This window comes from Equus asinus, chromosome 8 (assembly GCF_041296235.1).
Source record: "Equus asinus isolate D_3611 breed Donkey chromosome 8, EquAss-T2T_v2, whole genome shotgun sequence".
In the NCBI taxonomy this organism is placed as follows: domain Eukaryota; kingdom Metazoa; phylum Chordata; class Mammalia; order Perissodactyla; family Equidae; genus Equus; species Equus asinus.
This window is the reverse complement of record NC_091797.1, coordinates 62,970,693-62,993,672: the sequence shown is the minus strand read 5'-3', so window position 1 is coordinate 62,993,672 and position 22,980 is coordinate 62,970,693. Positions and strand designations below refer to the sequence as shown.

The 22,980-nt window shown below is 45.7% G+C and overlaps 1 protein-coding gene across 19 annotated transcripts in view; it reads left to right on the top strand.

Annotated features, from left to right (window-relative positions):
* Positions 1-21,785, top strand: part of FARS2 (phenylalanyl-tRNA synthetase 2, mitochondrial) — a 467,039-nt gene extending 445,254 nt beyond the window's left edge. For all 19 annotated transcript variants that reach the window (XR_011505236.1, XR_011505235.1, XM_070515671.1 and 16 more), the window contains one exon: positions 21,497-21,785. Coding sequence is in view for 16 of the 19 variants with exons in the window: in XM_070515671.1 (XP_070371772.1) it covers positions 21,497-21,635 (139 nt within the window). In the remaining 3 variants the exon portion in view is untranslated. The remainder of the gene's footprint in view (positions 1-21,496) is intronic.
* The last annotated feature ends 1,195 nt before the right edge of the window (positions 21,786-22,980 follow it).

Below are 22,980 nucleotides of genomic sequence, written 5' to 3'. Positions count from 1 at the left end.
ATTGTGGGCGTTAATCCACAGCACATCTTTGCACACTCCTGTTCTTTTTAATCACAAAGAAAATGTTCTCAGCTGCTGACAGGATGGGCCTCCTCATCTGTGCGGAGCAACTTGATCTCACCCGACAGTGACTCAGCAACTTGCGAATTCAATTAGCAGCTTTGGAGCTACTTACTCAGAACAGCTATAGTGAAGCCTGGCTTCAGACGCCTCAAATGCTGGGTCACCCAGCCCGTGACTTGCTTGTTTGTTATAAACGATTATCATGGCCAGGGTGGAACAGAGCAGACGTTGGATGCCGTGGTGAGTTAGACACGTGCTTCCCCTGGCTCCCAGCTTTCTGTCCTTCCCTGTGATTGATACGGAAGCGCTTGGAAACTGATAGAACAGGAGTCAGAGGTCTTAGCGACCATCTAGTCCACATGAAGGAACTGAGGCCCAGAGATGTTAGGTGCTTGCCCAGGATTTACCTAGGCGGTTAGGGGAAGGGCTGACATCACGGGAACCCAAGCCTCCTGACACCCCACGTGTTGTCCCTTTCCCATGCTCCCCACATCTCTCACCCAGAGCTGCATCATAGGAAGGGGGAAATGGGGTGTCCTGCAGACTCTGCCCCAACTAGCAGGGCAGGTGAGGTGGGTGTGTCACACAACCCCTCTGGCAGCAAGTGTCCTTATTGTTACAATGGGAGTAGAAATATATGAGAGTTTTGAGAAGTATGTAAAATACTAAATACAGAATACTAAAAAAAGTTTAGTGAAAGTGCCCAAAGCAAAGTAGAAACTCAGCACCTAAAAGTCCCTTCAGTCTTGATTTGGGGGCATGGAGGCAGAGGGAGGGAAAGAGAGGAAAGAGAGAGAGAACATATGTATTGTGTGAAAACATTATGAATCAAAGCCACTTCTGCAACACTGAAAGAAGCAGGCGGCCAGAGGGGACTCTGCAATGGACATCAATTTACTTGGCTGATAACAAAGAGAAAAGGTGCTCTCTCTGGCATTTTTGCTTGAGGGCCCAGAATTTATACTTATACCTCCCTTCCAGCTATAGAGCTCTGCTCAGTATCTGCCAACAAGATATTAGATCCCTCTGCAGCTTTTCTCCTTGGACACTTGCCTGTGTTTTGTGAGTTGCTGTTTTTGTCATTGGAATAGACCTATATCTATACCTAGAGGCTAAGGTAAATTAATGTCTTTTAATGAATTGTAAAAATGATTGACTATGGCACAGAGCCGTCAGTAACCCAGGCCTTTCTGTTGCTACCCATTACCTCCCCACGTTAGCATGCATATAAATTTCATGGCTTTGTCCTATTTGTTGAAAAGGGAACAGCAGATCCGTCCTTTCTCTCTGCTCTATTTTGATTTTTCCTGTGGCGAGAGGTAACTATAGAGAATGATTTTTAAAAAAAAACCAACGAGATGTATCTTCCAAATCAAGTACAGTCAACACACTGTTTCAGAGGGAGACTCACTAGCCACTTCCCTGTAGGTTTTGTGAAAACCAGCAGTCCAGATGGCGCCAGCACCGTGGTGGTGCTGACAGAGGGCCTGCGGAGATGTCCTGCAGCTGGAGGTACTCGCAGGCCAGGGACAGTGTGAGGATGCCTGTACAGGATGAGGAGGTACAGTGTGAGGATAAGTGCCCAAGAAATTTCAGTTAATATTAATGCTCTGATTTATTTTTTTCTTTTTAAGTAAATCTGGGGACACATAACTTTTTATTAATCTAAATAAAACAAATTAATTAGCAAGGCTTACAATCCTAATACTAATTCTAGTAGCTGTTCTTCCATTGAATATTTATTTTGTGCCAGGCACTGTGTTACGATCTTATACACATGCATCTATAAAGTATGTTTTATAAGCCCCACTTAAAGGTGTCAAAAATTAGGCTGAGAGGGAGTTAGTAATTTGCCGGAAAGAGATCAGGCCTAGTGTGTGCTGGGAGCAGGTCTGTGTGCCTCTGGAGCCTGGGGTCTCAGCCCTCCTGCTGTCCTGCTTCACCGTGAGTGTCAGCAAGTAGTCAGTTTCCATGGGAAGCCGGGGATTGAAAGTAATGATGGGGACAGGAGATCGGCTTTCCTGAGCTACTTACTCCAGTGTAGGGTAATTCTGGGGATACCGTCGAAGATGGAGACTATCTCTGGAAAACTGGGACATCTGAAACTGCAGCTTTAAAGCAGTTCTGATGGAGAGTAAACCTACCTTTCACTGGGTTGTGATCTAAGCCATCATAGTATTGTTGCTGGCTTCTTACATCTACTCCTTCTTTTTGAGTTGTTTCCTTCCTCAAATATACCTCTCATAGGTCTTTCATTGAAAGTGTTGAGCTGTAAACCTTCTCATTTTGTCTCACTTTGTCCAAAAATGATTATTTTGCCATTATTGTAGAGCAGCAGTTTACCTGAGTATAATTAATGTAGGTTAACATTTTGTTGGTATTATTCCATTACCTTTTGACCTCTCTGTAGCTATTGAGAAGTCACCTATTTCTTTAATTGTTCCTTTGTAAGTTCCATATTTTCCTCTCTAGTTGTTTTCAAGGTCATCTGATTGTCTTAGCTGTTCTGCAGTTTTATTACAATGTGTCTAGTACAGACTTTTTTTCTTCCATGCAGAATTTACTGTGCTTCCCAGTCTGAGGATTTCATTAATTCTGGAAATTTCTCAGCCATTACGTTTTCAGATATCACCTCTCTTTGTTCTCTCTCTATTCTTCTGGTACTCATATTCTATCCTGTATGTTTCTTACCCTCTCTCATATTTCTGTGCTTCTCTCTACTGCATTGTAATCAGGTCCTCAGGTCTGTTTTCCAGTTTATTAATCCTCCACTTAGAGCTAATCTGTTGTTTATCCCTTTCACTCATTTTAAAATAACTATATTTTTATTTCTATACATTTTTTATGTAAGTCTTTTTCAGACCTGCTGTTCTTGTTTCATATATGTTCTTTCATATGATTCTTGTATGTCTTTAAGTATTTGAAGCATTTTTAAATGTTTAAATTAATTTTAATTATTTTAAACACCTTTCATATTGTTTTCTATCTGAGATTCTGAGGGTACTAATCTTTCTGTCTTTCCTTTCTAATGACTCTGGCCTATAATGGGTTATTTCCTCGTGTACTCTGTAATTTTTGACTGTGAGGTCATGTTCAGTAGAGCCTTTCCTGAGGTGATCCCATGTGGCCAACCTTCTCTCCACGGCTGTTGTGCATTTTCTTCTGCCGGGTATCCTCGCTGTCCTAGGATTAGCACCATTCCAGGACCAATTTTATGTTGATTTCTCAGTTTGAGAATCTGAGCCACTGTACATTTTGGAACCCAAATCCACTTGGAAAACAGACCTGGGATTTTGATTCTTGGGGTGGACTCCTTTTCAGTCTTCTCAGAATCCAGGCAAAGACAAGATTCCTTTCTTCTCTCTGTGCCAAGGATATATTTTTTCTTGGTCTACTGTTACATCAGGGATGCGGCCCTTTAGGCTACCAGCTTTGTGCAGGAATCTCAGTTCCAACTTCTTGCTTCCTGTGGAGCAAAGTCATCATCTCCTTCTTTCAGGCGGACATGAAAATCTAGAGTACAATAACTGATACTGCTCCCTACTTTAAGCAGCTAAAGCATTAGGCACTTACTATTGCAGGGTTTTTTCTTTATTTTTTGCGCCTGGAGATTTTCCCTTGCTTTCATATTGTCTACTCCACTATCTACTTTATTTTAAGCCAATGTTCTTATATGTTATTCAGCATATCTAGAGTATGTAGCAGTAGGATCTTTAGTTTATCTTATTCAGCAATCTTTCTGGAACCTTCCTAGCTCACTACTATCCTATTCTGAGCTAACTGTCATACGTGGAACAGATTGTGGTAGAGAAAGAGACAGACATACTCTTTGATCACCTGTTCTAGCAATCTGTCCAAAACACACACTGTGCCCGACTCTGCACTCATTCCTTTAGGAGCCTAAAGATGTTGGACCACACCAGTCGTTTCTCAAGGCATGACATTGTGTCACATTGCCCCTCAAGCCCACGATTGAGGTGCCTTGACCCTCTGCCTTTGACTTTAACCCTTGGGCCGTCTTATTGAATCTTGCCTAAGCATTTACAGACAGAATTCAACATCAGAAAATTGATTATATTTTTCTCTAGTATACCAGAAATGTAAGCTTGATATCTTTTTCTCTTTTTTTGAAGTAAGAAAATACCAAAAAGAGAACACTTTTCACTGTTTAAAAACAGACAACTGAAACTCAATAATATTTTGAAATGGTTTATTGACTCTGACTTTTACTTTTTTAGTACTTTCTTCCAAGTTGCTGACAATGCTTTGCTCACATGGCTTCAGTTTTTCCTGACGGAGGGACTAGTTAGGAACAAATAGCATTGCTTCTGTTTTATTGAGACCTGGAAAGGTCAATAGATTTATCCAAGTAGCAGAGACAGCCAGACCACCAAAAGAGCTGTTATTGAACCTACCCACCACTGGCCCCAAGCAAAATTGCTTTTTCATAGAAAGTACATTTTAGGGCTATTCCCTCAAGTTTCATCAAGGGAACAGCCTTATGAAACCCACTACTGCCTTGAAATAGCGATATGGTTGAGACATTGGCCACTCGTATCAGACCGCATCCCCAGCCCAGGATTAAAAGCACAGCTTTGGAGGCAGTTGGACACCTAGGTGGAGATCCCACCTCTGTTACTCACTGCTTGAGTGGCCTGTGTAAGTCACTTTTAACCTCTCTGAGCTATAGTTTTCTCACCTGCAAAATAGGGGAAATAATTCCCATTATGATAGGACTGTGATAAGAATTAACATAGATTTAACTCACTGACATAGTAAGTGACCAGTAAATCATGGCCATTATTAATTTAAAGTCCCCTTTATGAAGCCCTACCTGAGAAATTTCTTTTAGAATATTATGTTGGGTGAGTTTTGCTTCTCTAAATAACTGGGGTCTTTTCTCCTCTCAGGCAATGCAAACACAGAATTGGTCAGGCTTTCTTTTCACTTTGGTTGAGTTCTAAACCAAGTTGCTATCTCCGTGAGTTCAACTCACAACCTGCAGATCTGAGTTCTGTGTTCTCCAGGTCTGACTTTGTCTTCACCAACCTGATATTTTCCCTCATTCTGGCTCTTTTTTTTTCATATTTTCTATTAATGATGAGGATAAGATGAGAAACATTAAACTGCCTAGCACTTAATACATAATAGATGATTCTTCTCTGTAAAGTATGTTTTTCTTTCTTCTTTCACCTTTTCTTTCTTTAGACTTTCTCTGCTAAGTAATATTTACTGAGTTTATTTTTTCCTTTTTTGTGATAGTCATATTCATATTTCAAAAAGCATTCTGTGACTTAATTGGTAAATGATAATTGTTACTGTCGTATCTTGTTTAAAAGCAGTGCAGTTAACGGTGACTGCAGGGGACATTAATAAGCTGACAAAAGCGTGCCTAGGACAAAAAGATGGGCAGTTTCATGAAAAGGGAGTGAGTGAAGTCCCAGCCAGGCTATGTTCTAGCTGTGGGCTTCTCTAAGTCACTTCATCTCTCTGGGCCTGCTCCCTGCTCTGAAAAGGAGGTGACATGTGTCCGCCTCAGGATTGCCACGTGGATCACAACCAGTGACCTCATCTGAATACAACATTCTGGAAGCTGCATAACTATAATTGTTAACTGTTGTTATTGTAGCTACCATTATTATTAACAAAGTATCTTCAGTTTTACAAAGACTGTGTTACGGCAAGGCCCAGAGCTTTTTTTGATTTTGTCATTATTTGGAATTTAAAAGTTGTTTTCATATATAAGTTGTACAAGGTTCTAGGACAAGTTTTGTCAGTGTGTTTTCCTCATGTTAACTCTTCAGGGGACTAGGTGGTCTGGGGTGCTCATGGCCTTCTCTAGACAGTACCAACAAATCCATTAGGAAGGTGCTGTAACTGGTATGACCATAAAGTAGTGGGCACAAACATTCCAGCAACTTCTGAGTTCAGATAACACTGCACCCTCCAAATAGTCTGTGTTGAAGGCTGTGTGATGCTGTGTCGTTCTCACAAGCTGTTTGGAACTGTTTTTTTTAAAGAATTTTTATAGGACCAACAATAAGCCACATCAGAAAATGTATCTTATTACTTTATGGCTGTGCTTTCTTTTAACACATATAGAATATTATTCAATTAGATTACTTCTTGTCACCAATTTTTGCCATAAATATTGTTTGGCCATTTATAGAAATGAAATCTCTCTTTTATCATGATAAATTCAAATAGGCATTTGTAATTACAAAGTGCTTTAAAAACTACTAACTCTCCATAACACTGCGAGGCAGTTGTAATCCCCTCTGTAAAGTAGGGAAACTGAGGCTCAGAGCCATTAAAGGACTTATGTTGTCACTTGTCTTATAAAGGGGAGTTCTGGGATAAGAATCCAGCTTTCTGACCTGTCTGTCTGTCTTTCTGCTGGATCTTGCTGCCTTTATGCTCATTGGGTGCAAGGATTTCTCTTTATTTAGAAGAATGTGTTCCCCAAAATGAGCTCCAATCATATTTTAAGCAAATTTCACTTGGATGTGTAAGTTTTGAGATGAATTCAGGCAAACCATTGCCTCTCTGGGCTTTGCTTTCTTCTATTGTAGAATCTGGGGTGATATTAAAATTGCCATCCTCTAAGCCGCAGGGATTCTGATGAGCTTCTGGGGGCAAGGGCTGTCATGGGCAGGAGGTAGAGGCCAAGTAGGTGGGATCCTCATGTCCACTTCAACTAAAGCAGCTTTGCTTTGAGCTGTGCTATATATACTGTGTAATTTAGAGGAAACGGATTTCAAGAGTGTCACATGAAAGAGAGATTAGGGTTCTGTTGCTTTAAAAAAAAAAAAAAAAAGACCTAAACCACGAGACCATCAACTGATGGTGCTCATAGTAACTAACCAGGATTGAGCTCTCCAGGGCTTCAGCTGAGTGATATTTGCAGAATTGTTTTCTCCATGTTATAAACGAGGAAACCAAGACCTAGACAAGATCTTATAGCTCAGAGGAGGAGGAATTAGGATTTGAACTCAGATCACAGGGCCTTTGTATATGCCATTCCTGCTACCAGGAATTCTGTCCCTTCCCCTCCTTCCCTTCTTTCACCTGGTTAGTTCCTCTCCTCTTTGGGATCTCAGCTCTTTGGCATTTGCACAATGAACCTTCTCTGACCTACCCATCCAAGTTAATTGCCCTTTTATGTAGGCTCATGGCTCCATGCACCTGTTCTTCAGACTAGTTGCAATTTACATTTCTTTGTAATTCTTTGATTAATGCCTGTCTTTTATGCTAGACCGTGAACTTCATGAGGTCAAGTCTTTTTGTTTTGTTTTGTTTGTTTTATTCCACCACGAGGTCCTCAGTACCTAGCAGAAGACGTGGCATGTAGTAGATGTTCACTCCATTTGTTGAATGAATGTATGAATTGAGTGGATGGATGGATGGACAAACAGAAATCTAACCTTGCAGGCAGTGGTGTTAAACATTACCTGTGCTGCCTCCAAGATCCCTTCCCACTCTGACTACCAGTGGTCCTGGGAGTCCCCACCCAGAGCCATCGTGCTATTTTGCTGCTGACAGTGAGTTGAGGGGTCTGAAGGGCTGTCATGGGGGAGAAGGACTGAGATGAATCCAGGACCAATGAACAGGAAGCACTCATCAGTTCAGTGTAAAGGGGAGCTCCCTCTCAGCCTGCACTGTGGAAGCCTGGAATGGGCTGCTGTAGATGTAATCCAATTTAAGGCTTTGTAGAAAGAACTCAAGCATAGACCAGAAAATCTTTAGGGTCCCTTATCTTGGATTCTGTGGTTCTACAAAACATGTTACTTGTATGGTGAATACTTAATCAAGATATCACTGCTGTATTCCCACCTAGAATACTACAGATAGAGGAAACTCATCCTGCCAGCCAAGTCCCTATTTTATCACTCTCTCCCTCAATCTCTCACTCACTATTTGTCAAGAGATGGCACTGTGATTAGACCCAGAGGGTCCCTCCTCAAAAGCATTTTCAAAATAACCATTTCATTGGAAATATATATAAATTTACCTTTACTAATGTGTAATTCCTTCATAATTAACTTTCTTAAAGTAATTAGCCCATTTTACCTATTACTCACTAAAGAAATAAAAGCTATGCAACATAACACAGTCATGGGTAATTCTACTCATGAATGTTGGGGTTGAGGATAGATCTATAGCATATTCCTTGTTTGAATGGCTATTAAGCTCAGGTGGATGACATGGTATACCATAATATCTCAGTAACCCACTATTTTTGGGGGGTAGTGAGATCTGAAGTTAACTGAGGGCCAGTGAAACTGTCCAGAGCATGGTCCTACCAACCTTTCATAGGATTCTGTAGGGACCCTGAGCCTGGACTCTCTTGTTTTGGTTGATTGCTTAATGATGGATTTTTAGTTGAGGCTTTTTAGACAGGAATGTAAGACTCTCCTCTGTGACCGCGCCCACCCAGCAGCTTCCTGTCCCACCATTTCTGTACTCTATCCTCTGTACACCCAGACTAGCCACTCTAAACTACAAGCCTCTCCTTCAGCCTGTCCATGTGTGTACACGATTCTTTCTGTGCCTTTGCAGAAATGGCCTTTCCCCTTTACCACTTATCCATGTACCAAACTCATGTCTCATACTTCTAGCCCCAGTTCAACTGGCACTAGTCTGTGAGACTGTTCTGGTTTCTCCTGGGCAGGGTCAGTCACTTCCTGTACATGCCATGTACAGCCAGCTTTGTGCTGTGATTGTACACAACCTTCTCCCGCAGATCATGCCTCCTCTGGTCAGCTCTTCATAGGACCATATCTAGAACATAGACTCAGCAACTCTTTGTTGAAATGGAAGAGGAAAAAATATATAATGAGTGCCCCCCACCATGTGTGTGCCATTTTGCCAACTAGAATGTGCTCCTTGCCTTTCACCTGCCAAAAGTCTGCTCATACTTTAAGATCTAGATCTAATCTCCTCTCCCCTGCCAGTCTTTTCTGACTGCTAAGTTATTTACAATTTATGTCACTCACTTAACGTTTAGCATTGTAGCTTTGTCCTGTTAGCTGTCTTTTCATGTATGAATATCTTAACCCCCAAATAGGTGGTAATATAGCCTAATCCTTCTTTGTATTATTTTGGGATACTTCTTCCCCAACACTGCCACAGAATAGCCACTCCACGAATGTTTATGTATTGATCAAGCAGTTCGTATCCCTATTTTGTATCTCCCACAATGTCTACCTCAGCACAGAATAAATAATAGCTGATCTCTTGGTTGAGTTAGAAATGTAGCACTTCCCCTACCACAAATCTTCTGTTTTCTAACCTGACTCTTCCACCAAAGCGTCAACACGTTTGGGAAGCTGCCGTGTAACAGTATAGAGTTAAAGTTAGCTCTGTTGAATTTGGCTTGGCAGACTAAGCCAGGAAGAAAAATAAAATCTCTTCCAAATTTTCCACACCACCAAAAAGCACAGAGCTTTGGAAATCTGTGCAAAATGAGACATTACTTTAAGTTTGTTAGAAATGTAAGAGGGTGGTTTGGAAGACAATGAAATAGTTGGAAAGAATTTTTCAAATATGGTCAAACCCTGTTATAGCATTATGAGCAGGGGGGTCTTGAAAAATCCTTTGTATAAACTGCAGGGCAGCTTAGTTGCTCAGTTAATGAAATTAAGGAGCTGAGCCATCTGGGGAGGATGGAAACCAATCACAGTATACCCTTGCAATAGCCCTGCCACATGCATATCAATGATCTGGGGGGGATTTTTGTCGTCATTTTTTGTTTGTTTGTTTTTAGTATAAGTGTGAGTTCCCAAATTCCATTTCTAGTACTAGTCAACTAGGTTATTTGGGCCAACCCTCCTCAAGTTTTTTTTTGTTTTTTCCTGCTTACCCCCCACCCAATTCCCCCCAGTACATAGTTGTATATTTTAGTTGTGGGTCCTTCCAGTTGTGGCATGTGGGACGCCACCTCAGCATGGCCAGACAAGCGGTGCCATGTCCACGCCCAGGATCCGAACTGGCAAAACCCTGGGCCACCGAAGAAGAGCGTGTGAACTTAACTGCTCAGCCACAGGGCTGGCCCCCTCAAGTTTTTTTATTGTAATAAAATATACACATAAAATTTACCATTTTAACCATTTTTAAGTGTACAGTTCAGTGGCATTAAGTCCATTCACATTGTTGTGCAACCATCACCACCATCCATCTCCAGAACTGTTTCATCTTCCCAAACTGAAGCTCTGTCCCCATTAGACTAACTCCCCCTCTCCCTCCCACCCTAGCACCTGGCAACCACTACTGTACTTTCTGTTCTATGAATTAGACTATTCTAGGTACCTCATATAAGTGGAATCATATAATGTTTGACCTTTTGAGTCTGGCTTATTTTGCTTAATATAATGTCTTCAAGATTCCTCCATCTTGTAGTATGTATCATATTAGTGACCCATTTTTACAGATGAGGAAGTTGAAGCTCAGATAATTTGTCTAAGGTCATTCAGGTCTGTGTGGCCCAAAATAGAGGCTCTATAATCTTTAACCATGTAAATAATACCAATTGCTAACTGTATGCTTGAACTATGCTAAACACTTTACGTTTTATTTTCATTCAGTCCCTTCAAAAACCCTCTGAGTTCATTATCTGTGTCTTGGAATGAGAACCTGGCTCAGAGATTGAGAGCTGGTCCACGGTCCCGTGGCTGGGAAGGGGTGGCGCTAGGCTAGGCTCTATCCCCGTGCTTTGCTTCTCCATAAGAGGTTCTATGAGAAGATTTCCCCAAAGCAGTTGTTTTCATGTGCACGTGGAGACCAAGAACACCAGCCCGCTCTCCAGGAGGCAAGAGCGTGGGCTCCTTCCTCCTGAGCTACCTGGCCTGAGACAGCCACTCGAAGAACCAGGAAAAGTTAAGGGCTTGATGGGAATAAAACCCAGGGGGCGCTTTGAAACTCCCCTGAGGACTTGACAAGTGTTTGATGTGAAAAAGCATTTCTTGTCTGTAAAATGTGTGTCTCTTAGGCGCTCTTAAGATGCCAACATGCTGGATGACTGGGAGCTGGGAGGGCTGGGGAGGCAGGTTTGAAAGCAAGACTCTACGAGCCTGCCCAGCCAGCTTCTCTTTGCCTGGCTTTGGCTCTCCCTCCATCAAGGCCTGGATTGGAGTTGTCTTTCCCAAGGCAGTAACTGTCAGAGGAACCATCTGGTTTGGTTTCTTGTGACTAACTCCAAGGAACAGAAATCCCTCTGGGAAGAAATCGCAGCAGCCGTGAGAGGCAACTCCGGTGTTGGCTCGCTGGAAACTGGGGAGGCGCCAGCCCGGAATGGCCCCCTTGGGAGCGTCAGGCCTAAGACAGGCCGCTCTGAGAACAAGAAGGCAAACCTCTCAGTTGCAGAGCATTTGTGTATGGGAGTGGAGGGGAGGGGGAGGGAGAGGGCTAAAAGGTGCCCAGGGTGTCTGCTACAACTGGAGGTCACCTGCCACAGGAAGGCTTTATTAGTGGGCCCCACCGAGCTGTAATCCGCCCTCATTAAGCCAACTCACTTCCTCTTCTTTTATCACCGATATCATAAATGCGTGCTGTATCTATACTTCAGCCTGTCTAGAGATTCCCCCAGATCAGGGCTGCCTTCTCTTTCATTCTGTGCAGGCTCTGCAAATGCCAGCTGGCTGGCTGGCTGATTTCCTGCAGGTGGGCATTTACTGTAGCATCTCTTCCATCTTCTGAACTGACTCTGGGGATGTTAGAGCCGGAAGGAGCCTCAGAGCCCGTTTAGCCCAGCCCTCTTATTGGTGAGGTTAAGTGACCCGTCCAGAGTCACACAGACATTGCTGGGGCTGGAATGGGACCCAGGTCTCCTGCCTCCCAGGCTTGTGATCTTTCCTTACATTAAACGGAGGGCTTCCATCCCAGAAAACCCCAGAGCAGTTCATTAGGAAAAGCAGTAGAGAGCCATTGGACCCTAGGTCTTATTATCAGAATTTCATTTTCTCCTCTTCCCTTTCGGCTTTTTTTTTTTTTTAATATAGGGAAGGTAAAGGGGAAAAAACTGATTTACTTAGTTCCCAGACCACTTATTTAAATTGTGCCCAATTCTGAGCAATAATTCATCACTCTCCCTGACTTCCACTCCTCACTTAGCTTTCCTAGCCAAAGTGAACTAATATGTTCATGCTCTATAGGAGGGAAACTCATCCTACCCTCGGTCCCAGAAAGAGTGCAAGCCCTTACAGGAAGCCTAAAAGAAACATATAAGAAATATAAGTGTCCCCTCCCTGAGTGTCATTCCTCTCCCAATAAGCCCCATGGGTAAGGGGGCAGATGGGACCAACTAGTAGGTATTGAGCACCCACTTGGGGCAGTGAGCTCTATGTTAGCATTCTGCACACATCCCTAACTCAGTCAGCACAAACCCTAGGAAGCAAGTGTTGTTATCCGCACTTCACAAGGGGTTAAGGAAACTGTCCCAAAGCACACAGATAGCAGAGGGCGGAGCAGGAATTGGATCCCAGGTCTCTGTAGCTACAAAGTCTGGATTCTTCTCTGTTCCACCGTGCCCCGTTTCATTCTGTATTTCAAGAGTAGCTGTGAACACATAGTCCCCCTTCCCTTATCCCCCTATCGTACTGCCCGTCTTGCCTGAGTCAAACCCTGCCCTTGAAAGCAGTCTGCACCCTCCCGGTGGTGCACAGGTGTTGCCTTGTGGGGCTTCACACTGAGCTTCTGCATCATACAAGCAGGTGACAAATTAAGAGTGAGTCAGGGAATCGCATTTTCGTTACTCTGAAAGTGGGACCTGCCCCATAACAGCACCTTTTCTCCTGTTGAGTAATCCCTGCATGAATAGGTGGCATCTGCAATGACTAGTTATAAATGATCTATTCTGGGAGGTGTCCAATGCATCATCTGAGAACACGAAGTAGCTACTCTCGTCACAGATGGAGAAGCAGACCATTGTGGATGGTGCAGGAGCTGGGGCTTGGCTGCAGCCTGTGGAAGGGTTTTATTTAAGTGCGGAGTCTGTTTGGTTGCCAGGGTAAACTAAGTGGTTGTATAACAGAAGTCTTCCAGCCGTCGCTATCATCTGACCCATTCTTCTTTCTTCCCAGTGACGCTCGCTCGACAGCTCTGCGCTCTTTCAGAAAGTCTCTCGCTGGCACACTGTGAACTAGAGAGTAGCAGCACGCTCAGCAGTACTCTAGATACTTGTTAGTTTCATCACTTAGTTGGTCAGGAGGAAAAGAAAGACCTAGGCATCGTCCCTTTTAAACATTTACTATTTTGACAGTCCTTTACTAATCCAAACTTCACTATACACAGCAATTAAGCATCCTTTTCTGGTCTAAGGTTAGGGCTTTGGGAGAAGGAGACATCAAAAGATAAGATCCCTGCCTGCTGGTGTGTCCACCATCCAGCCAAGCTCTCCACCCTGCCCACATGGGGCTGGCTCTCCTTTACTTGGTGAGCAGGTGGGCATGCACAGGGTGGTAGAGCTGGGTAGACCTTGGCTATCACATCAGAGCAGGGAATGGGATCCAAGTGAAAGGAAGTTTCAGAGAAAGTTGGAGTCATGTTTCCAGTTCTCTGAGCCAGGCTGAATCTCTCAGAATGGAGGCTGATGGGAGGCCTGTTGGAAAAGCAGGAGAGGTGGAGTGTGGACCGAGCAGTGTACCATGGCGTCATTCATACCCAGCTGTGCACAGGCAAACGTGGGCTGTCTTATGTCCTGTTTTCTCCTCACTAGAGGTAAGCCCCTAACGGGCAGGATGATCTGAATTCCTTTTGTGTGCCCTGTAGCATCCAGCCCTGTGCTAGACAAATGGCACCTTGTAAATGCTCATGGGAAGCACCAGAGGCAAAAATCGTTTGCTAAATGAGCAGTGTTTGCTGAAGGAGTATATGAGGTTGGAATGTGGCATGGCTAGCTTCACTGCAAGAGGCCATGGCGTGGCCATGGAAGCACAAGTCCCATCATAGCCGTGAGGGGATGGCCCTCTCCTCAGCCTCCTCCCTGGTTGCTCCAGGACCTCGGCAGACCGCTGGCCCCTGGATGTGAGCTGGTTGGTTCTGGGTTCCCTTCACATGCTTATTTGTATCCAGCTCAGCGCCTGGAACATGTGTTTGTTGAATGACTAAATGAATCTATGAATGAACTAGTGATAGTTGAAGCCCTGGAAGCTCAAACATTCTAAGATTCTCACACCAAAATCTCTGTTAAAAATTCAAGTTCTAGCCAGTGACCAATTCATTTTAGCCAGTATCCCAACGCAATGAAATTCCAACACCAAAAAAAATGTTTAGGCTCTCTCTTCAAACCCATTATAATGAGATTTGACCTCTCAGCCTCAGTGATGAGTGTTCTCGTTTACTTTGCCTGTGAGTAGAAGCTACGAAGTACGCACAAGAGAACTTTATTTGCGTTTAAAACTGCAGATTGTCAATGCAGAAGGTTTCTCGTCCTGAAAGTCGTGCCCACGTGAGTCTTAGGGGAGGACCATGGCAGCTCCACACTGCCCAGGTGCTGGGGAGGACAGGGGTTGTGGCTGCAGCCCCACCCCGGCCCCCACACTCTCCCTGCAGCCCTTTATTTTCCCACCAGCTGCTTGGCTGCCCAGTGCACCTTCTAATGAGCCTGTAAGCTGGAAAGACCTTTATGACAGCATGGCTGTTCCCAGGGCTTCCCACTCCGCGTCACAGGTACTCCTCATCCGGGCTTGCATCCTCTCTGATAGTCAAAGGGCAGAGCTCGAGAGGAACACGGCTCACTCTGTCTCTGTCTTGAACAGAGGGATTAAAAGAACTTATTCTTCTCAACAATTTGCAAACCTTGTCACTGCTTAGAAGAGGTTGGGCTGTGAAAGGGAAGAGATGAGGAGTGTGGTGGAGCAGGCCAGTGTGATAGTTAACAGCTGGGCTCTGAAACCAAATTGCCTAGGGATTTTTTTGTGTTTTTTAAAATGGAGGTGAAAATTAACCATTTTTAAACTATACGATTCAGTGGCATTTAGTACATTCACAATATTGTGCAACCACCACCTCTGTCTAATTCCAAAACATTTTCATCAAAAGAAAATCCCGTACCCACTAGGTAGTTTCTCCCTATTCTCCCCTCCCCCAACCCCTGGAACCAGCAGTCTGCTTGCTATCTATGTGGATTGCCCTATTCTGGATATTTCATGCAAATGGAATCATACAGTATGTGATCTGTTGTGGCTGGCTTGTTTCACTTAGCGTGTTTTTGAGGGTCATCCACATTGTAGCATGTATCAGTACTTCATTCCTTTTAATGACAATAATATTCCATTGTATGGATATACCATATTTTGTTTATCCATTAATCCATCGATGGACATTTCTACCTTTTGGCTGTTGTGAATAGTGCTGCTATGAAAATTCTTGCACAGGTTTTTGTTTGAACACCTGCTTTCAATTTTTTGGGCTGTATACCCAGGAGTGGAATTTCTGGGTAATACAGTAATTCTGTGTTCAATGTTGTGAGGAGCCAGCACACTGTTTCCCACAGTGACTGTACTATTTTACATTCCCACTAGATTGCCTGGTTTCAAATCCAGCCCTGTCACTTATTAGCTGTGTGAACTTGGGAAAGTTACTTCTGCTCTATGTACCTCAGTTTCCTTGTCTATATAACAAGGACAATAATGATATCTGCCCAATGGAGTTGTAATGCTTAAATGAGTTAATGTATGTGAAGAGCTTAGAGTAGTGCCTGGGACATAATAAGCGCTACATCAATGTTTGCTGCTGCTGCTGTTATTGAGGGTCAGCGGGAGTCATGGCAAATGAGAGAGTGAGTAGCTTTTAGGCTAAAAGAGGCTGCAGTGAGTGAAATAAAAGAATCAGAGAGTTCTAATCCAGACACTTGGGGTTGGGCATTGAGGGCATCCCTCCCTTTGAGGAATGCATCCTCTTAGCTATTCAGTGATAAGCTGCGAGGTCCTCCAGCTCCTGACTCCGTGGTTTTCATGGTTGGACCACTCCTCAGGAATGAGGAAGTCTGGGGCTTCCACTCATGGCCGACTGCCAGCCCCGCCTTCAGTTCTCCAACAAGCGAAAGGAAGACAGGAGTATGTCCCACCATCTGAAAGCTCCCAACGGAAGTTTCCAGAAAACAAATAAAAGGCCGTTCTCTTTCTCTCTCCAGTGACGTTAGGAAAAGGCAAATCTGTTGACTCTACTGAATTATCACCAGATATTCTGCCAAATACTATTTCTCTCAATTTATAAAATTAATCCATATGTTTATGATTCATTCACACCTAACTCATCAAAATGTTTTGGAAAAGCTATTTGAATCCCAAGAATCCCTATAGGGGCCTTCTTTAAAGCACATAGAAACAAGAAGATAAATTTTTTCCATCCATCTTTGGTTGGAAACCTCAACTTCTAGAGTGGCCATATTACCAACTCTTCTGCTAAGACATCCCTGAATGAATTTAAAAAGTAGCAGTTGCCACACTGATGCTTTCACCTCGCACTCCTGTAGCACTTTATAACTTACAGAGCCCGGCCACTGTCCCAACAGGTCTCTGTAACAGTTTGGAAAGGTTAATGGGGAAAGCGGTGTTACCTCTTTCCACAGAGAAGAAACTGAGACTCAGGAAAGGTGTGTCGTAGCCCAGAAATGAGGGAGCCAGTGTGGTGACTCTGGGCTGCTGCTGGCACAAGGGGCCTCTGCGTGAGTCGGGGAGAGGCTCCCCTGGGACAGGGAATTGGCAGGAATGTTCCTGCCCCGGCCGGTGGAGGCAACCCCTGCAGTGTGCCCAGCTCAGCAGGAAGCCATCTTCACAGCCTTACACGGTCACCAGGGCTCTGACAACCTGGGCCTCCCGGATCCTGCGCTGGACTTGTTCTAGATGTTGCTGCCATCATCAAGCTGCACACAATCCCCCGCTCTTTTTCTCACTCCTTAACTAATTTCTCCTGCCCTATAATCTTCCATCTCTCAGAAACTCAGGATTTCGCAGCAGTCCTCCTTGATGAAGTGGGGATAAAAGCAAGGTCCTGTCTTCCTCACCTGGTAGAAGGGAGGCAGGCTGTTCCAGCTGCCAGGAAGAGGCTCAGCACGGCTCTACGCCTCTCTCGGGGACACTGTCTCTAAAGGACCCAGCCGGGCAGGCCTTGCCCCCTCCAGCAACACCACAAGGCCTGAAACACACACGCACATCAGGGGAGGAAGGCTCCTGAAGCGTGTACGCAGAGCATCTACACCAGGCACCATGCCTAAAAGTGTTTCTCTATAGACTGAGTTCTGCCAAAGGCCTCGCTACCTGGCGGGCCCATGTTCCCAGCGGGCTGCTGTGCTTGCGGTGCTCACTGCCCACCTGATTTACAAGTCGTAAGAAGAGGTCCCATTTATTGAGCTCTTCCAATGAGCCAGGACGCAGCACTTTGTGCATTTTATCTTTTGATTCTCCTTTGGGCAGTCCGCTGAGGTAGGCATGACTACTCTCCACATTTCACAGATGAGGGAACCAAGGCCAGTGAAATAACTAGCCGAAATTGCCCAGGGAGGAAATGGCAGAGCCGGGCATGAACCCTGGCAGCCTGGCTCCAGCCATGTCCCTCAGCGTCTACACTGACCACTCCTTCTGCCGGGAAAGTGGGGTGAGGCTGCGCTGGTTGAAAGAGCTTGGAGCGGTCCCGGGTATTTATTATCCTTTGCTACTCTCTGGTGTCTCTGTTCCTGGCGGGCATCTGCCTCCGTCAGTGATAGAAGGCAGGGGTGGAAGAGGAGCAGGAGGAGGCTGCGGCCGAACACAAGCAGGGGCCGTGGAGACCTGGCAGGGTGGAAGGAATGCTCTTCCGCCAGCGCAGGCAAGGCTGTGCCAGCCTCTGCTTAGGCCTTAAAGCAGATCCCCACCCAGGTGTTCCAGCAGCTGCGTAGCATCCATGCAGCAGTTTTTATCCAGCGCCTACTGTATGTCAGACATTGCTCCGTGCACCAGAGAAGCAAAGGGGAATAAGGCTGCTGGGCGCTGCCCTCCAGGAATGCAGTGTCGGGGAGGCTGCAGGGTGACAAGCAGGCAGCCAGGGAGACCAGGGTTCCAGGGGATGTGCTGAGGAGCTGCAGAAGCGCACTCCTGCCCAGTGCCCGGCGGGGCAGGTCTCTTCTTTTTTTAATATAGTGACTTTACTGAACTATAATTAACATATCATACACCCATGTAAAGTATCCAACTCACTGGTTTTTAAAATATTCACAAGGTTGTCAGCCATCACCACTAACTAATTCCAGACATTTTCATTACCTCCAAAAGAAACCCTGGACCCATTAATCATTCGCCATTGTCCACCACTCCCTGAACCCATGGCAATTACTAATGTGCTTTCTGTCTGTGGATTTGTCTATTCTGGAGATTTCATCTAAATGGAATGATATGATATGTGGTCTTATGTCTGACTTCGTTCACTTAGAATGATGTATTCAAGGTCCATCTGTGTTGTAGCATCAGAACTTCATTCCTTTTTAGGGCTGAATAATATTCCATTGTACACATGTACAACATTTTGTTTATCCGTTCATCAATTGGAATCAGATTATTTCCACTTTTAGGCGCTCTTGAATATTGCTGCTGTGAACATTCGTGTCCAAGTTTCTGTGTGGACATGTGCTTTCATTTCTCTTGACTGTACACCCAGGAGTGGAGTTACTGGATCATATGGTAATTCTGCTTAAATGTTTGAGGAACTGGCGAACTGTTTTCCAAAGTAGCTGCACCATTTTACATTCTCACCAGCAAGGTATAAGGGTTCTTATTTCTCCATGTCTTCTCCAACACTTGTTATTTTCCATCTTTTTCATTATGTCCATCTTAGTGGATGTGAAGTGGCATTTTATTGGTTTTGAATTGCATTTTCCCTGATGGCTAATGACACTGAGCATCTTTTTACATGCTTATTGGCCATTCATATATCTTCTTTGGAGAAATTTATTCAAATATTTTGCACATTTTTTGTTGAGTTATGTATCTTTTTATCCTTGAGTTGTAAGAGTTCCTTGTATATTCTGTATACAAGTCCCTTGTATATTATTTACAAATATTTTCTCCCATTCCGTAGGCTGTCTTTTCACTTTCTTGATGGTATCCTTTGAACCACGAAAGTTTCTAATTTTGATGAAATCCAGTTTGTCCATTTTTTCTTTTGTTGCCCACACTTTTGGCATCATACTTAAGGAGCCTCAGCCTAATCCAGGGTCATGAAGATTTACTCTTATATTTTCTTCTAAGAATGTTGTAGTTTCAGCTCTTACATTGAGATGGATGATTTATTTTAAGTTAATCTTTTTGTATTGCGTGAGGAGAGGGCCAGCTTCATTCTTTTGCATGTGGATTCTTCTCCAGTTGTCTCAGCACAACCTGTTCAAAGACATTTCCCCATTGAATGGTCTTGGCGCTCTTGTCAAAACTCCGTTAACTTTCAGTGGGGCGATTGTGCTTTGGATGGAACAAGTCAGCACTTCGCGCCAACATGGGTCTCAGATGTGTGGTTTCATCTGCTCCCACTCAGAGAGAGCTGTCAGTTTCCCTCTCTGAGCCAGGTTTCTCTTGCTCCCATTTTGGTACCTGGAGGGCTTGGGTGTGTGTGATGTCTGGGGCACTCATGTCAGGAGCATGGAATATGGAGAAAGGGCCAGCAGCTCTACGTCATCGGAGGCCCTCGGGGGCAGTTCAGGCAGCTGCCCCAGTACTCAGGGTCCATCCCCAGGCATGTCTGCTGAGTGGAGCTATTGGCCTGAGCTGGACTGAAAAAGAAAGAGGGAGGTGGGCAGGAGGTTTGTCTTCTCCCTTCTTCTAGAGCAGGAGTTGAGGTGTCCAGTGAGGGAATGGAGCCGGCGATGTGATGTCAGGGATCCTGAGGAAGCCCCTAGGAAAGGCTGTCTCCCCACAGCCCGACTTGACTGTCCTAGTACCTCAGTGGTAGCCTCTTCCTTTGCCTTGATCCAAACAGGGCTCTGTACCTGGCTGAAACGCCAATGGCCCTGTGAGGCACAGTGTCCTAAATCTTAGGAGCTTTTCCTTCCCGTAGGTGGACTCTAGGCCAGAGCGGGGAAGACAGCAGGACAAAGATGACTAAGCCCAGGTGGGGAAGGGAGGGGAGGCAACACTGGAAGAGGAGGTAAAGGGACAGCTCAGCAAGGCCAGGACCCGAGGCAAACCCTTCACTGATCAGGTGCCTTCTACTCAGCCAAGGGGAGTGGCATTAAAACAGACGGTGGGAGAGAAGGAAGAGAGAGAACCCCACTGAGAGCAAATCCATGACATATCGGAGGTCCCTGGAGGCAAAAGCTCTGGACCTAGTGGCAACAATGGGCGCAGTGGGTCTTCCACTGGGGCGCTGGAGTGGCCCAGGAGCCAACTCCACCAGAAGCCCATTTGTCCAAGGCTCTGGCATTACTGAAGGCCCAGTACTGTCTCACCTGCCAGAGAGAACGTGGCCTCTCCCTGGTCAGGCTAAGAACTGGCTGATGTCATCCTGGAGGGGATCTGCCCCAGACCCACTTGCTTTGCTTCAGCTTCTTCACCTGAGGCGAGGAAGGGCATGAGCCGACTCTCCTGCGGCTGGGGCTGGAAAAGAGGAATTCGTGTAGCTCTGAAGAAGAGAAGCAGAAGCGCCCAGAGAGGGAAGTGTCAGAGCCCTGGCCACACAGCCAATAAGAGGCAGCCTGGGGAGAGGGCCTGGTCTGCCAGCTGGTAGCCCGAGGTCTTTCTGATGAGACTTTCCTTACTGATGAGTCCTAGCAACTGTCATGTAAATAGTAATCCTTACTGCTATCATGTCCACATGTTCCAGAATCACCCAGCTGTTCCATGAAAGCCAAGTCAACACCCCCCTGGTAAAAGCAGAGGATTAAAGCGATTGTCTACATGGCACAGCGATGGTGTATAGTGTCTATATGGCACAGTTAGTCTATATGCTTCTCACAGCCTACAGAGGTGCCAAAAGAGCACCCCTCAGCCTTCCCTGGGGCCAGTCTCAGGCCTCAAGGTGACGGCAGCCTACCTTCCAAACGTGATTACCTTCTATGGGGTGAGAAAGGTGGAGGCTCACCGGCCTTCCTAACCCTGTCCGCGCGTCCACATCCCCTGAGGAGCCTAGGGAAAGCCCAGACACCCAGGGCCCCCTCCTACCTGCTGAGTCACAGTTCCCAGGGCTTGGCCCAGGGAGTCGGATTTGTGAGAAGCTTCCTTCCCAGGGGGCTTGGATGCATCTGGTCCAATGGAGGCAGCAGTCTTGATTATTCAAGCCAGTGTTCCCCTAACCACCGCCTCCCCGAAGCCTGTTAGCATCGTGATGTCTCTGTAATGCCACATTGGTAGTCTCTGGTCTCATCCTCAGCTCTCCACTGGGGTTGGGGAGATCCGGTCAGAGCCGGTGGTGCTGCTCCTGCAGGCGGTAGGCACACAGGTCCCTCACTCACCTCCCTTTCTCTCCTGTTCTCTAGGACACACAGGACCAGCCACTGCTACCGCATCACCTACCGCCACATGGAGCGGACCCTGTCCCAGAGCGAGGTCAGGCACATCCACCAGGCTGTGCAGGAGGCCGCCGTGCAGCTGCTGGGCGTGGAGGGCAGGTTCTGATCGCCACTTCCCCTGGGCCATGGCCCTCCTGGGGCTCCCGGATTTGCTGAAAGAGAAAAAGATACTGCTTGTGGACTGGGGCATCAGTCATCTTTTGACAAATGAGTCAGTTTTAGGACTTTGAGGAAATAAAGGACCGCTTTCCAGAAACTGTTGACATAGCATTTGTCTTTTATTTGTAGAAAGAAGGAAGAAAGAGCAATAAAATGAGAGTTCCCTCTTATTCCTTTTAGAAACGCTTTGCCGTTGGCTCCGTGTTGTTAATTGGTCCCTGGGTTCCGTTCAGGTGTAAACTCGGGCATGATTCTTGCCTGACAGGCTCTTCCACCCATGTAATGAGTGAGGCCACACAGAGGGACATCGGAAACTCCAGACATGGGAAGCTTTTGGAATCAGCTTCTGTTTCTGTCTCCCTTCTCTTGTGTTTCTGTTTTGCAAAGGGCAGCCTTCAAGCAGGGCACTAACGAAATGCCAGGGTTCCCCTCGGAAGTGGAGGGAGTCGCGTCTCTGAGCGGAGCAGGATTTGTCTGCTTTTCATAAACCGTGGCTTGGAGGCAGGCCTCTGGCCCCGGGGCTCAGGCTTAGCTGCCTGCTGCCCCACTGGAGAGGAAAGAAAGGAGAGGGAGCTGCCCCAGAGGCTTGGAGGCACACGAGGGGCAGGTGCCCAAAGCTCCTGAGAGTTCTGTGTCCTACCAGGAGGCTCCTCTTCCGGAGGCGACTTTTAAGGAGGAAGATGTGGCTTTGATGTCCCCCTTCCTTCCCATCCCAGGCACTTTGTAGTCTGCCTGCTTCACTCCTGACCAGTTTAATCATTGGGTTCCATCCCTGGCGTGATGCTGGAGGCTGATGGAGAGCTGCTACCGCCAACGTAGATATTTGATGAGGGGTGGCCGTTATCAGCACACGGGGGAGGGCACCGGGGGGCAGCTGCTTTCCAAAGGGCTTTGCTGTGACTTTACTGTGTTCTTCATTTGGACTTTTCCCTTGGATTTTCAAGGGAATTCAGGACTCTGTACCCCCCGATCCCACACTCAAACCTGGACCCAAACCATTGTCCAGGGTCCTGGGGTGCACTGGGCAGTTTCTCAAATGGTCAGATCTGAGTGGGAATGCCGAGTGTGATCAGTGATTTCTTCTCCAGGAGCGTTTGTAGCAGACCATTTCTGATCCAGCCTTGGGCTGCGTGTCCTGAGATCCCTTTTACCTCTAGGGCCGGGGAGACGTTCATTAATATTCTCTAACAAAACAAGCTAAGTGGGTAACACCCAGAAAACCCTGGACCACCCCAAGGCTCAGAACCAGAGGAAATATGTGTCAAACACTGTGCATGTGCGAACCCTATACT